We start from the raw sequence: 16896 nt of genomic DNA on the forward strand, positions 1-16896 counted from the left end.
TTGTAACAGTTGAGTAATAACTTAAGAGTTTTATGTATAACTTGGGTTATGCAGATGCATGGATCATTTCATCAGTGTGGTTAATTTATTTAGAGGTTAATCAAGGCTGCATCTAAGATGACTCTGCCAATGTTCCGGTCACATTATCTGTCCGAGCTCATGTCATGTTAAATCTGGTCACGCTCCATCACTACCTTGTCCTCTTCACCTCAAAGAAAAGGAGTATATAATGTGTTTATGAAATACATTTTAAAATAGATCTTTTGACTGAGGTTCTCTCTGTAAGAAGAATGTGGTTGGAATGGTTTTTATTGCTATGCTCAATCATATCGTTGATTAGAAAAAAAATAGTTGTGATTACATTTTGTAATGTGTGCCTTGCGTAAGTTTCAATCACAAGAATGTATATGTGTAAGAAATTAAATCAGGACTGTTTTGGCTTGCATTAAAAATGTCTTAATATGGATCAAAAGCTTAAAATGATTGAATGTTTATTTAATTTCCAATCCAAACCACAAAGAATGGGTCTTTTTCTCTAAACTACATTGACCATGATGCTTTGCGCCGCGCACGTCAACGGAGAAGCCGGAGTTTAGAGGTCACAGAGCGACACCGGTTAGTGGATGACAGCGTGAGTAAATGAAGGTAAATCAATCCGCTGCTTTATGATTCTCTAACAATACTTAATTCAGCACAGTTATTAACATCATGTGATAAAACGCTGTCGGTTATTTAGTTATGTTCTCTCTGTGTGTTACGCAAGCGCTTGTATAACACAAACACTATTTGTGATCAGCTGACCGTGTCTTTCAATACACCGACTGATATTATGAATGAAACTGGATTACATGTGCTTCGATATGCTTTTGCTTAAACTGTGTTGCTGTGGAGTTTAATTTACCTCATTCATACATCTGATATATAACGCTACTTGCTTTCGGTTGTGTAAACTAGGGCTGCGTTTTCTAAAAGCATCATGATGAGCCCAAGTTGATCATGAATAAACAACGACGTCACAACTTAAATGCCACGCCCACAAAGTTTATCAAACTGTTTATTGTTATGTGTTATTTCTGAAATTATATTAGCATCCCATTAATTATATGTTTGTTATTTACAAACTCCGTATGGGAAGGCACATGTGAAACATTATGAGAAATGAAATATCAGTTATTCTAATCAGAATCTAATACTGCATTTGAGTGTGATTTACTATTTGTTTTTAAATCTGCTGATGTTTTGAGTATGATAGGCTTACTACAGGGTCAACTGCTTGATGCTGATAGATAATGTTTATCTGTCTTTTTGCAGTTCCTCACATGGCTGTTCGGCTACTGAAGGTATCATCTGTGGCCACTGCAGTGTTTGCATCGTCAGGAATTTACCTGTACAGCAAAAATGTGGACTTCAATGATCTCAGCATTGTCCGATTTGGGAGGGCAGCTGCAACGGTAAATATGAATAAATATTTTTCGTCATTTCATACTTTTAATTCATTAAAGGGTTAGTTCACCCCAAAATGACATTTCTGTCATTAGTTACTCACCCTCATGTCGTTCCAAACCCGTAAGACCTTCATTCATCTTCGGAACACAAATTAAGATATTTTTGATGAAATCTGACAGCTTTCTGACCCCACATAGACTGCAATGTAATCAAGACCGCTTTCAAGGCCCAGAAAGGTAGCAAAGACATCGTTAAAATGGTTCATGTGACTCCAGTGGTTCAACCTTAATGTTATGAAGCGACGAGAATATTTTTTGTGTGCAAAAAAGCCCCCGAAATAACTAATTTATTCAACATTTCTTCTCTTCCGTGTCAGTCTCTGACGCTGTTCACATTGTAAACACAGTGCAGTGCTTACAGGTTCAACATCAGGGGGGTATTCCAGAAAGCAGGTTATGCGTCTTACCCAGGTATGTTTAAGAGTAATAAGCGTATAACCTCAACTTTCGGTTCCAAAGACGGAGGTGACTTTCAGGGTATGTAAGTAGCAGTAGCAGCTCACTCTCTGAACATAATTTTGCTCCGGAACGGGTTATGTTCCAGGGTTAGTTTGTTTAAGAGGTATTCAGATGCGTATTATGTAATATAGTCATATTAATATAACTGAATTTGTTATATAGTTACAGTTATATAATATACAATTTTATATATTAATTCTAAAGCACTTTTATAACAAGGTTATGTTTAAATGTTAACTTATTCATTCGATTAATTAGCATCAAATAAACAATATAATCCTTATTGTCAGTGAATTAAAGAACATTTTTGAAAGATTGAAAACATTATTGCACAACCAACAAATAGGTGGTGATGTGCACTAAGTAGGTTATGTAAATCACCATTAAACAAAAGGAGGAGGAAGTAGAATGGCTAAAACATTTTTTATAGCTCATTTGTTTACATTATATAAAGCCTTAAAGTTCTGCATAATTAAGGGCGTGAATGAAACAGCATTTTGAACGAATCAGTTGAATCAATGATTCGATGACCTAAGATAGATTATGGGTTTCTCAAACGGAAGGCTGCATCCTAGAGAGACTGCATCCTTCCTAGTCCAGTCCTTCTGAGGCTTGTAGGCTAGTGTCCTCCTCAGCAATTAAATGCTAGAATGAGACGATCTAGTAAGTGCGCATGGCTACGTCACGCAGGCTCCCGCCCCTGCGGTCACAAAGCGAAAATACTATTAAAACTTAATTTTGAAAAAATACTTTGTATTACAAATTTAACTTGCTTTGTATAAATGCAATACAGTGAATGACAGCCGTCTGCGGTCTCCCAGTGGCTTACAATATTGTCAGTTTAGTGTTAGTGATGAATTTACTGCAAATCAAAATATAACATCTATGCTTTTATGTCCGAAAACATTATTTTTGTCTTATATTTCATAATAAATTCAGACAAGCTCAGTACCAACTAATTTTCTGTCAGTTTATTGTCATGAATTGGAATGTGCGCAAAGGATTGTGGGTGATTTTAGACCATGAGGGATACATCCGATGCGTCCTACAAAATGAAGGACGCGAAACAAAGGCTGCCTTCCAAAGATCCTTCAAATTGAGATGGCCTTCGGCGACGTTTGATGATGTGTCAGCGGAGATATGCAGCCTTCATAGGACGCAGCCTTCCATTTGAGAAACACCCAATGACAGTCAAATGCTTCGTTCCGGAATGAATCCGCCATATTAATTTATCGGTTGAATTTTTATGACTCGCTTGTTAACTGTGCCTTGCTGCCACCTACTGGTGGATTTAAAATAATTTAAAATATCAATATTCAATAGCCTAGAAATCTAGATGCACCCCAGCGGCAGCAAATGTAGCTGCCAGGGTCGTCTAGCAACTCTCCGTTGGCTTGCGTGCTGGGAAAACCAAACTCTAGTCAGGCCAATCACATCGTGTATAGAGTCGGTGGGCGGGCTTAACATAATGACAGCAGAGTTGCGGCGTTCTGCATGCTACTTGTAAACAAAGAAGCTGGCGAACAGCGGTCTTTCGAATCGGCTTTGGCTGAGACTCTGGAAGACTTGGAGTTAAGCTTTTCTTTAAGAAAAGAACAAAGAACGGCACTGAAGTCATTCTTAAGAAAGGAAGACGTGTTCTGAGTTTTGCCGACCGGAATACGGCGAAAGTTTAATCTATCAACTAGCTCCGCTTCACCTTCTTCCTGGCTCTGGTTGGTTGTAGCGCTATCCTATTGCGTGTAGAGGGAATTTCAAAGACAACGGTTTATCCCGCCTCGGATTGAGCCCTGCCAAATGGCCAAATGTTCCCAGACCCAACATCTTGATGTGGGACTTGCTTGTCATGCTAAATATTCAATGTTTTATGTTTAAAACATAAACAACATTATTTATGCATTTGTATCTGCAGGTTATTCATTTGGCACCTCTGAGCTGCATTAAACAGTGTAAATGCATCTAAATGCCACTTCAAATGCAGCTTCTGTGTTTCCTCTCCTTTGCAAAGAAGAATTTTGTTGATACTTATTTAATTTGATTGGTAACAGCCCTATTGTGTCTTATTATTATAATTACATTTGATTACATTTATGATTTTGACAAAAGATGCATGTAAATAATTAGGTTTCAAAAATAAATGTATAAAGGTAAAAATGCCTATAAAAAGGTAAAAATCAAAAGATCAATTGAAATGTATTGGAAAAGATCATTTCTGTTGTTGTGAACTGCCCACCACACATTATATGAAGAATATCAAAAACTTTAGGAGCCAGCCGTCCATGACAGTCCTAAACCTGCCGAGGTACCGGCACAATAACACACACAGCAAAATATCGTCTAATTATCATAGCTCCCTTTTTATGTACAAAATCGTCATCTTAGGCTGACATGCTGCCCTTACTCTCAGACAGATGTTGTTGTTGTGCGCGCTAGGGAACGTAAATGCGCCATACGTCATCGCACCGCTATATCATTGATATCGCGATATGACACTTTTTTTTATCATGTGGATGGGATGTTATGGCACACCCCTAACTGTAAATTACAAAATAACTTGGACACTAAAATTGCTTGAAAATAGCTTGAAAGTCATATGTTTAACCAAGTTGTTCATAAATATGAAAATTAAGCCCCTTTAAAAGTTTTGAAAGTACCGTTTCCATAATAATGCAATGTCCAATTTCAAATCTTAATACCAGGTGTAAACAGGGCCTGACAATTAACAGGCAAAATGTTACTGTTTAATATTTATTTTATATTAAATACATTTACATTTACAAGTGAATTACTAAACTTTTTAAGTTATTTTTGTGTCTAGTATGCAGGTTTTATTCACAGTCTTTCTCTCTGAAATGAATGTTTTCAGACAGCTGTCATCAGTTATGACTACCTCACCACTCTCAGAGATGTACAGTATGGGACAGAGGAGTACTGGGCTGTCAAATCAAAGGTAAAACTCTTTGTCTTGGTGGTGATGGGTTATATCCAGGAATATCTGTTGTGTGCACATTTTATTTGATTTATTTTGGGCTTTATTTGATAGGAAAGTGTAGTTAGGAAAGCCTGGGTCCACATGAGTATGTCCAGAACTGAAGTGGTCATTTTTCTTGAATATCCTCATTTCAAGAAAGAAATGCTATGGTACTGTAATTCTGTAAATTAATCTTTCTAGAGATGAATGGGCATCTCTTGTTGTGCTTCTGCCTCTGAAAGTGCACTAAATATGTGCTAATTCTATGAACTGCATAACATACTACCAAGAGATCCAGAAAAGGCCTGAACAATCTTTACTTACAATACACTGTTTTAGGAGCCACTGTGTTGTTGGTGTGTGTGTGTGTGTGTGTGTGTATACACTCACCTAAAGGATTATTAGGAACACCTGTTCAATTTCTCATTAATGCAATTATCTAATCAACCAATCACATGACAGTTGCTTCAATGCATTTAGGGGTGTGGTCCTGGTCAAGACAATCTCCTGAACTCCAAACTGAATGTCAGAATGGGAAAGAAAGGTGATTTAAGCAATTTTGAGCGTGGCATGGTTGTTGGTGCCAGACGGGCCGGTCTGAGTATTTCACAATCTGCTCAGTTACTGGGATTTTCACGCACAACCATTTCTAGGGTTTACAATGAATGGTGTGAAAAGGGAAAAACATCCAGTATGCGGCAGTCCTGTGGGTGAAAATGCCTTGTTGATGCAAGAGGTCAAAGGAGAATGGGCCGACTGACTCAACCGAGGTATGCAGCAAAGCATTTGTGAAGCCACAACACGCACAACCTTGAGGCGGATGGACTACAACAGCAGAAGACCCCACCGGGGACCACTCATCTCCACTACAAATAGGAAAAAGAGGCTACAATTTGCATGAGCTCACCAAAATTGGACAGTTGAATACTGGAAAAATGTTGCCTGGTCTGATTAGTCTCGATTTCTGTTGAGACATTCAGATGGTAGAGTCAGAATTTGGCGTAAACAGAATGAGAACATGAATCCATCATGCCTTGTTACCACTGTGCAGGCTGGTGGTGGTGGTGTAATGGTGTGGGGGATGTTTTCTTGGCACACTTTAGGCCCCTTAGTGCCAATTGGGCATCGTTTAAATGCCACGGCCTACCTGAGCATTGTTTCTGACCATGTCCATCCCTTTATGACCACCATGTACCCATCCTCTGATAAGCTGACTTCCAGGAGGATAATGCACCATGTCACAAAACTCGAATCATTTCAAATTGGTTTCTTGAACATGACAATGAGTTCACTGTACTAAAATGGCCCCCACAGTCACCAGATCTCAACCCAATAGAGCATCTTTGGGATGTGGTGGAACGGGAGCTTCGTGACCTGGATTTGCAGCCCACAAATCTCCATCAACTGCAAGATGCGATCCTATCAATATGGGCCAACATTTCTAAAGAATGCTTTCAGCACCTTGTTGAATCAATGCCATGTAGAATTAAGGCAGTTCTGAAGGCGAAAGAGGGTCAAACACAGTATTAGTATGGTGTTCCTAATAACCCTTAAGGTGAGTGTATATATATATATATATATATATATGATGAAATAAGCAGTGTGCAATATTCTGCCCACCTGTACATTTTTTTTCTTAGGCTCTATGATTTTTAGCGATGTCCTTGCACATACACAACGATTTTTACTCTTTTATGCCGTTCATGTAATCTTAAATTACATGTAGTATAATAAGCAATCAAATTTTATTAAATGTCATCCAAGCCAACACATTACTCAAACCAATATGACAGCATTAAAGTCAATAAACTAACATCCAATCTCATTATTGATGCATTGATCAAGCTTCCAAAACACTGAAATTAAAAACATTTCTTAAACACCCTAAACAATCTGGCTTGCTGTTTGTAGGATCATAGCTGCAAATGCCAGGCAATAATTCTTGTGGCATTTCCACCCCTGTGTATAAAGGCCATTTGAACAGCTCCATCAGGTACAGTTAAACAGCTGGTGCAGGGAAAGGTTGCAGTCTCTCACCTGTGTGTGTGAGTCTGAGCGCTGATGGCAGTCGCTGGAGGGAAGCGCTGAACCCTGAAGAGCAGGGTCCGAGCCAGATGAACTCTCTGCCAGGCCTGGGAACAGAGGATAGGGTGCCGTTCTCCTTCCCCCTCGGGGCCCGCAGTCAAGCCTGGCTACACATGCTGATTAGAATTAATGCAGGCCCCTGATTTAATATAGAGGAGAGATTTGGCTTCTAATTATTCTCTCACTTGGTGATTCAGCTCACTGGTCGAAGGTTGTTTCGGATCATTCTTGCTTAGATTTTACTCATTTAATGTTTTTCTGCATTGTAGACAGTTGTACAAATTAACAGGTTTAAAAGTCTTTTAAATGGTGTACACCTAAAAATCATCGGTAATTCTTTTGTTCTGCACATTTACCATAGTAATACCACAGTATTTTAGACATGCACCATGGTATCTTTTGGAGTACTGTGCAAATGCCATAGTAAAGGAATATGCTAATCATTTAGTACTATAGTATTTATTAAAATTAGATTCTTAACATTGGACTGTAACGTGGTGTACATGATCACTTTTGAGAATGCATTTTACTAGTAAAAAACAACAAAATTGGAAACATGGGAGTTTCGAAGTTGTCATCTTGGTTGAATTTTGCAGGATGTCCGGGAGACGTGTGTGTCGCGTTTTTTAACGGTCCGCCTGGAAACACAGACAAACCCCCTCATGGAAGAAAGCCATCGAGTTTACAACTGTGACAATGAGCACTTATCAGGATCAACTAAATGCTGGATATTGCGAAGTTCATGGCATAGACTCTTTAAAAGACATCCAAGAGTTTTACATGCCGGTCTGTTATTGTAGGGACATCGATTTTACATCTTCATGCCCCTAAACGTGATGCTGAACATAAAACAAACTGTGATTGGTTGCTTTACCAATCAGTCAGATGGAGTCCAGACCTTCTGCTGTGGCTACGTGAGACTAGCATTTTACTAAATGTTGAGATTTTTGCAGTATGTTCGTTTTGAGTGATACATTGTTGAATATAAATGATTAATTGAGTAATTGAAACAAACAGATTTGAAATGGTTTTTGACCTTTTCCCCCCACTCTGCTGTTTATTATAGGCTAAATGACAAAATGCACAATAAACAAATGGTACCAAACCATTTGTTAGCTACATTTTAATACATGACCTCATAATCTTGCTGCGTGTAATTGAATTATCAGTGTCTCAATGTTTACCGATCAAGGTCCTGGCTTGTGCATTTTCATGATTCAAATTCTAGGGAACTAGAAAGTGGAATGAGATGTACTCCTAGTTTGGTATCACCACATTTGTACATTATCATATTTCAGCTCTAAAAATTTGTGAAGGAGGATGGTTTTTGGGGGCGCATTGGATGATTTGGAGGAGGACGAGCATGTCTCATTGCTCCATGAGAACAGTGCAAGGGATCATGGGGGGGCTCCCAGGTGCTGCGGCTCTGTAATGGGCCACTGCGTGTGACTCATGTAATGAGGGACGTTCCACGCAGTTAACCATGCTTCTGCTCTCTGCAGACCAGACCACCTGCTCTTTGTGCCTACCAAGTGCTTTCCATCTCAGCAATTAAATCACTACTCACATTTGTGTGACGTAATGATTATTACTTGACAGTTTTTGTGCTTTTATAATAATCATGTCAACATGAATGTGGCATAGACTTCCTTTGGGGACAGATGACAATCTGTAGGATGACTTTCTTGGAAAGAAATTAATACTTTTATTCAGCAAGGATGCATTCAATTGATGAAAAGTGACAAAGTATTTTTATTTGAAATAAATATATTTGGTAACACTTTATTTTAAGGTGACATATAGTACTTAATTACAACTGAGTACTACATTTTACTCAAATAAGTACAATGTATAGTAATCTCATGAAACTAATATTAGGAAAACTTACTGCAGAGTTATGGTTAGGTTTGGTTTTGGGTGAGTTATTTGTAATTATGGTTACTTTTAATGTTATTACCATAATAAGTACATAAATATGTAAATATGTAACCGTCACCTTAAAGTAAAGTGTTACCAAATATTTATATTTTCAAATAAAAGTTTATTTGAACTTTCTATTAAAGGGATAGTTCACACAAAAATGAAAATTCTATCATCATTTACTCACTCTCAAGTTGTTCCAAACATGTATGAATTTCTTTCTTCTGCTGAACACAAAAGATGATATGTAGATGAAGCTCCGGTACCAAACAGTTGATGGGCCCCATTGACTTCCATAGGATTTTTTCCCCTCCGTAACATGGAAGTCAATGGGGCCCATCAGCTTTTTTTTTACCCATATTCTTCAAAATCTTTTTCAATCTTGTGTTCAACGGAAGGAAAAAAAATGATACAGGTTTGGAACAACTGAGGGTGAGTAAATGATGACCATTTTAATTTTTTCATCTTGTATCACGGTTTCCTCGAATATTAAGCAGCACAACAGTTTTCAACAAATGTTTCTCAACACCAAATCAGCAGAATGATTTTTGAAGGATCACATGACACTGAAGACTGCTGAAAATTCAGCTTATGCTGTCACAGGAACAAATTACTTTTGAATGTATAAGAAATGTATATAGAAAACAGTTATTTGCAATCGTATATTTCACAATATTACTGTTTTTACTGTATTTTTTATCAAATGAATGTAGCCTAGGTGAGCAAAAGAGACATTTTAAAATCTTACAGACCCCAAACTCTTGATCGGTTGTGTATTTCATTGATATTATTTTGATTGTAATCAATAGTATTATACTGAGGATGTTACTTGAGTTATATGTTGGGAAAAGTGAGTGGATTGTGAAAAGCAAGGTTACAAAAATTCTCCTTTGTGACATCAGTTGAGAAGGAAAGTCATTTCAGAGATTGAGGAGGATGTTGCATTTTGATCAAGTTTGATTCCTTGTTTTCCTGTTATATAGCTCATTAAACAGAGTAGATCTATGAACTGATCAGTTGAACAGATCCTTGAAATACATTCAAATATGATCAATTTTGTTTATACTGTAAAGTTTATACCGGGGCCGGCAATTGAATTGTCTTTAAAGATAATTAAAACATTACATTTATTGCGACAGATGAGTAAATCGTTGAATAGATAAAATGGCTTTTAAAGAATGTAATGTAATGTTTTATTAGGGGCCAAGCACCGAAGGTGCGGAGGCACCTATTGTAATCGTTAGATTTCTTATTATTATTATTCCGCCATGGAAGTCTATGGCAGCCCATAGAACCGTTTGCGGGAAAATTATGAAATTTGGTACACTGATAGAGGTCATTACCAATAGTACCCACACCAATTTTGGAGTCTCTAAATCAATCTCTCTAGCGCCACCACCTGTCCAAAGTTTGACTTATGTTTTTGCTAATAACTTTTGAACCATAAGGGCTAGAAACAAAATCTTTTTTTATTTCGATTCATTGGTTCAAGCCGATTCGATCGCACCCTATGACGTCATTTCCGTCATTACAATGTTCCCGCCATTTTGAATTAACCGAAACCCAACTTTTTCGAACTCGTCCTAGGCCGTTGGTCCTATTTTCACGAAAATTGAACCAGATCATCTCCAGACAGAGTTGACAAAAAAACATGGAATTCAAGTTGATTCGTTAAATCGTTTTTGATTAACACGCAAACAAATTTTACGTAACGCTTTAAAAAACACACTTAAGGCAATATCTCCGCAACGCTTTATTGTATTCAAACCAAACTTAGTACAAGTCATCACAAGCATGACCTGAGGCAACATGCAGCGTTTCGGCGCAGCGCCACCTACTGGTCCAGAGATACGAAAAATGGCTATTTTTGCTTATAACTTCTGACTTGTTTGTCCAAAAATCATAAAAGTGGTCTCGTTAGATTCAGGACGGCATGCCGAGTCGTCTGATATCCAATTTTACCATATCGGCCATTTTGACTGTCGGCCATTTTGAATTATGTACTAAAATGCTGTATTTTATGAACGCATGAACGGATTGTTACGAAACTCGGTATGGGTCATCAGCACGAGAACCGGAAGTAGCCTGGCAAGTTTCGAAACAGCGCCATCTAGTGGATAATTTTTTTTTTCAAACGCTTATAACTTTGGGTGGGGTTGACTTATTTTCATGGGACTAACTTTTTTTGTCTCCTGAATCCTTGCCGAGTCCAACGATACCAGAATTGCCAGGTTTCGCCGTATGGTTTGTGCAGCGCGGTAATTTGGCGCTTTAAAAACGTTAGCTGATATCTTCGAAACCGCTAGTCCGATCGAGACGAAACCAGCGTCAGAAAATCGGAAACATAGGTCGATATCTATATGTTTAAGCCCAAATGTCAAAATATTGATAGTAAGGGGTAGTAAAATCCAATCAAAGTCAAGTGTCAGTCATTTTTTACATGTTTTTTTCATATAAATGTCTATAACTCCAAAACAAAATGAGATATTTTCACCAAAATTGACACACACATGTATGGACTCACTCCGATGACACATACAAAAAATTGTAGGATTGTGCCTCTTGGTGGCGCTATAATAGAACAAAACATGACATTGGCACTATACAACTCAATGTTTTAATGTGGTGTTTTAACTGTTTTGCTTCAAACGTCTTTACTAATTTTTTCAGTTGGTCTGCTGCTATCTTCCTTGTTTGCTTCTGTTGCGCTTGGCCCCGTTAATGGCTGCTTGCAGCTATATTTTGATTTATTTCCATATCATTGAACATAAGCCTTTTACTAGCTGACAGTCCACAGCAATCAGTTTGCAGATGTTTTGACCATTGAGTCACATCTTGCCCCCCCCCCCTTTTTTTAACACCTGTTGTCCTCTGCACTAAATTTCCCAATTCTTGAAATACAATGTGGAATTATATGTATGGTGAGATATGGATCTGACGATCCTCTGCTTCTTCAGTCATATAATCTTTGCTGTTGGATATTGCATGATCATTTTGCATGCATTTCCCCCTGTTTCTCCCACTGCGCCGGCACATAATTTGCAGTCAAAGGTGGCAAAATTGACTACTTAGAAAGTATTCCTGGGGAGTGAGAAATCACTGGGTCCACAGTTGGTATTTCTTAAATAGATGCTTTTAGCCGTTTTAACCCACAGCTGATGTCTCCTGATAATGCATTCTATGAATAGCAAGGAAAAACACTTTTTCCTGCAATGTCAGTGTGGCTCCAATGAAAAGAGCCCAGCAGTGAGAGCCAGATGAGAGAGAGATTATGTCTGTTATCTGCCCCTGGAAAGACCACCTGAGAACATCGGTGACACCCAAACTCAAGACTGCAGTGCCTTGCCTGATTAGTAACACACACACACAGACACACAGGGTTTTTTTTTGTGAAATGTGGGGACATTCCATAGGCGTAATGGTTTTTATACCGTACAAACCGTATTTTCTATCCCCCTACACTGCCCCTACCCCTAAACCTACCCATCACAGGAAACTGCACAGTTTACTTTCTGTGAAAAAAAAACTAATTCTGTATGATTTATAAGCCTTTTGAAAAGTGAGGACATGGGTAACATCCTCATATTTCACCCTCTCCTTGTAATACCTATATCATACCCATGTCATTATACACATTTGTGTCGTGATATTTCACAAAAACATGCCCACACACACACACACACACACACACACACACACACACACACACACACACACACACACACACACACGCACACGCACACGCGCACGCACGCACACACACACAAACACAAACTCGTATGTGGTTTACAGGGACTCTAGGTGTAATGGTCTTTATACAAAGTGTATATTCTATACAGGAAGTGTCCTTATAAACCATGTTTACGCTGAAATAACCATGTCATTATACACATGTGTCCTTATAAACCATATATACAAGAACACACATTCACACTATAATATATATATATATATAATTAGTTGCAGATCCTATTTATATTTTTTTGAAGTAGAGGAACCATTTAAAGAGTGGGTACTTGTAAATGGTTCATTAAAACTTAATTTAAAACAAATTAAAATTGCATTTGTTCATTAGTTTCAGTTGACAAATGTTTTTTTTAATGATGGACATAAATTTAGTCAGTAAATATTTTGTATAACTCCATGCTGATAAGAACGCAGAGGGGATGCATTATTTTGTAATTTTGTAGATCTCAGAACAGACACCATTGTATTTCTTAAAGGGTTAGTTCACCCAAAAATGAAAATAATGTCATTTATTACTCACCCTCATGCCGTTCCACACCCGTAAGACCTCCGTTCATCTTTGGAACACAAATTAAGATATTTTTGTTGAAATCCGATGGCTCAGTGAGGCCTGCATGACATTTCCTCTCTTAAGATCCATTAATGTACTAAAAACATATTTAAATCAGTTCATGTGAGTACAGTGGTTCAATATTAATATTATAAAGCGACAAGAATATTCTCGTCACTTTATAATATTAATATTGAACCACTGTACTCACATGAACTGATTTAAATATGTTTTTAGTACATTAATGGATCTTGAGAGAGGATATGTCATTGCTGGCTATGGAGGCCTCACTGAGCCATCGGATTTCAACAAAAATGTCTCCATTTGTGTTCCGAAGATGAACGGAGGTCTTACGGGTGTGAAACGGCATGAGGGTGAGTAATAAATGACATTATTTTCATTTTTTGGGTGAACTAACCCTTTAATTTCTAAATTAAACATTTAAATGATGCAACAATTAGTGTTATTTTTAGTGATTATATACAGTTTTTAATTATAATTAGTAAGTGAAAAAAAGTCAAATGTTATCAATTTCAATGTTATCGTTGTAGTTTTAAACCACTACCAGTGGTAGTTAAAGTACCACAAAAATAAAGGTGAATCTGGAAACTAGAGCCACCTCCTCCTCCTCCTCCTAGTCTCTCAAAAACTATCATGTAGAAACTGCAGGATATCACAGCGAGACAAGCTGCTCACTGGCCTGCTTTGATTACGGCACATGGACGCCTGCAGTTTTAGACGACAACACCGGTGGCACGCAGAGCTGTAGCGATGCTGAATAATGCATGCACTCAAAGTTGGAGGGCAGGTGTACCAGGCACTGCTGCTGTCAGGCGGGCATCGGAGCACAAACGGATGTAATCTGTTTTCCCTGGCGCTGAGAGGCACTGCTGTAAAATGCACTTTTTCTACCCACTGCTCAGAAAATAGTCTGGCTGTATGATATCTTACCCTGTGTGGGGTCTTCGTTGAGGAGAGGATCTGTGTCTTATCGTGGTTGACCGATTACCCTCCCAACAATCTGAGGAGGCGAAGTGAATCATTGCGTGAATATCACCGAGATGGTGTCGAAAAGTGTCAGAATCAGCACTGTAAATGAATGGTTCTCATATGGTGGGTCATGAAACACTTTGGGATAAAACTATGCTATACGCAAGTTCTAAAATGCAACTAAACATATCATCTTGCGTAAATTGTATCTAATATTTAGACGTTAACTTTTAATCAATGTTTCTTTTTTGTTTTAAGTTTGATTTGATTTGTTGAATTTTTTATATAAATGTAGCCTGGATGCCAGCCGAACTTAGCCCCGCCCACAACATTTGAGGACGGGAAGTTCGGTCTGGGCTTGATCCGTTGTGAAGCAACTATGCTTGAACCAGAGCTGTTCGGACTAATCAAATTGTCAGGGCGACCTTTATACAATGATAGCCAGATGCTCAACAGTAACGTAATCCACGTCACCAAAGAGTGCTTGGGTTGAATTTGTTTACTAAACGGAGAACTTGTTTGTATATGCATTCACCTTTATTATTTCTCTCAAAAATGATGATCGTGTTGGTAAGTACTCCGTGTATCCTTAAATACTTTTTACAACAACGGCAAAGATCGTTTACACTCATCTTCTTCTTCTACTTCTTCCAGTGTGCGTGCAGTTGAGTTCTGTTGACAATTATGGATCGCTCAACATACATCACTTACTCCGTTGCTCTGTTTGGTTGTAGGTCTATCCAATTGAGGTCTTTCTTGGTTCGGTTGAAACACGCCCCATAATCACAATATCAGACTCATATTCTGACTAGAATCTGAGTATGATGACGTCAGGCTAATATAAATGATGATATGAACAAGGCATGTTACAAAAAGAGCGCCTGAAATTGCATTATTGAATTGCTTTTGTTTCTTTCCCCCTTATATTTTAACCAAAATTAAAAATGCATTTTGGAAAGATTCACATGAGTTAGCTTTTTAATGTAATTATTTCTGCACTGAAAAAATGGCTTTTTAATTTTTTATTTTTTTTAAGGCAGTGGTTACACAAAATTAATTTCTTCATTTAAAACATATATATTTAGTTGACCCAAAGACAGTGCACTCAGATTACTTATGAATGGGAGAAAGTGCAACGCCCAATATGGCGACAAAGCCCCGCCTTCTAAATGAAAGAGCCAATCGTTAAAGTCACACGTCATTGCAGTTATACAACATTTATGAGACAGTTGTTGTCAGATTTCATTGGTGATTTTGAACATGAAATTTAATCATAAGTTTGGTGAACAGTTTTGGAGAATTTGATGTTTCCCCATTCAAAGAGATAGGAGCTGCACTTGCATGCCTGAGAGGCGTTTCAAAGATGGCCGCTGAGTGAAATTAATTGTCTTAAAGGGACTTTGGTTGAACTAAATGTTTTTTTAGTTAAAGGGTTAGTTCACCCAAAAATGAAAATTCTGTCATTAATTACTTACCCTCATGTCGTTCGACACCCTTAAGACCTCCGTTCATCTTCGGAACAGAAATGAAGATATTTTAGTGTAAATCTGATGGCTCTGAAAGGCCTCCATTGGCACAATGGCACTTTACACTCTCAAGACCCTTAAAAGGTACTAAAGATGTCGTTACAAAGTCCATCTCACTACAGTGGTTCTAAAATAACTTTATGAATCGGCGATAATAGTTTTTGTGCGCAAAAAAACCCTAAATAACGACTTACATAGTGATGACGATTTCAAAACAAGGCATCATGAAGCTTCGAAGCGTTATAATTCAGCGAGCCGATTCATGATTCGGATCGCGTGTCAAACCGCCAAACTGCTGAAATTTGGCGATTCAAACTGCTGAATCGATTCGCTGATTCATAACGCTTCGAAGCTTCATGATGCCTTGTTTTGAAATCGTCATCACTATGTAAGTCGTTATTTAGGGTTTTTTTGCGCACAAAAACTATTATCGCCGATTCATAAAGTTATTTTAGAACCACTGTAGTGAGATGGACTTTGTAACGACGTCTTTAGTACCTTTTAAAGGTCTTGAGAGTGAACCGTGCCATTGTGCCAATGGAGGCCTTTCAGAGCCATCAAATTTCAACTAAAATATCTTCATTTCTCTTCCGAAGATGAACGGAGGTCTTACGGGTGTCGAACGACATGAGGGTAAGTAATTAATGACAGAATTCTCATTTTTGGGTGAACTAACCCTTTAAGTTCAAATTTATTGAGTTGATTCAAATATATTGAAGTCTGTGATTTTGAGTAGGCTAATTGGAAAAGACCTGTTTGTATTTGACGTTCAGTTATGTTGAACAATTAAAAGACTGTCTGCAGCTCACACAGCATAAGTAGAAAGATACTTGTTCATACACTTAGCAAAGCTATTGCTCATTGGACGTATAGCATCATAGTCTTTGTACATGTAGCCATCCACCTAAATGCACTCTCTTCAGCACAAAACCCCAAATGGGAACAAACGATGACAATGGCCACCACGCCACAAAATCCCCCAGTCAAAGACACAGATGCTTTGTCTGCAGCAACCACACTACAAACACTGTCAGGTAGGCAGGCCGATGGATACAGGTAGGCTGGATGAAGCACTACAGTAAGTGGCAGAGCGGAACACACCATCTCTGTGCACCAGCGGGAATCACAGAAACCTAATCGCAG

General features: G+C 38.1%; 1 protein-coding gene across 1 annotated transcript in view; it reads left to right on the forward strand.

Moving 5' to 3' along the window:
- Nucleotides 1–572: 572 nt before the first annotated feature.
- adck1 (aarF domain containing kinase 1) overlaps nt 573–16896 on the forward strand; it is a 167320-nt gene continuing 150996 nt past the window's right edge. The window contains exons 1-3 of the mRNA XM_079832759.1: nt 573–645; nt 1312–1451; nt 4831–4914. Coding sequence (XP_079688885.1) covers nt 1320–1451; nt 4831–4914 — 216 coding nt within the window. The 5' untranslated portion in view covers nt 573–645; nt 1312–1319. The remainder of the gene's footprint in view (nt 646–1311; nt 1452–4830; nt 4915–16896) is intronic.

Source organism: Gobio gobio (genome assembly GCF_949357685.1).
Source record: "Gobio gobio genome assembly, chromosome: 13".
In the NCBI taxonomy this organism is placed as follows: domain Eukaryota; kingdom Metazoa; phylum Chordata; class Actinopteri; order Cypriniformes; family Gobionidae; genus Gobio; species Gobio gobio.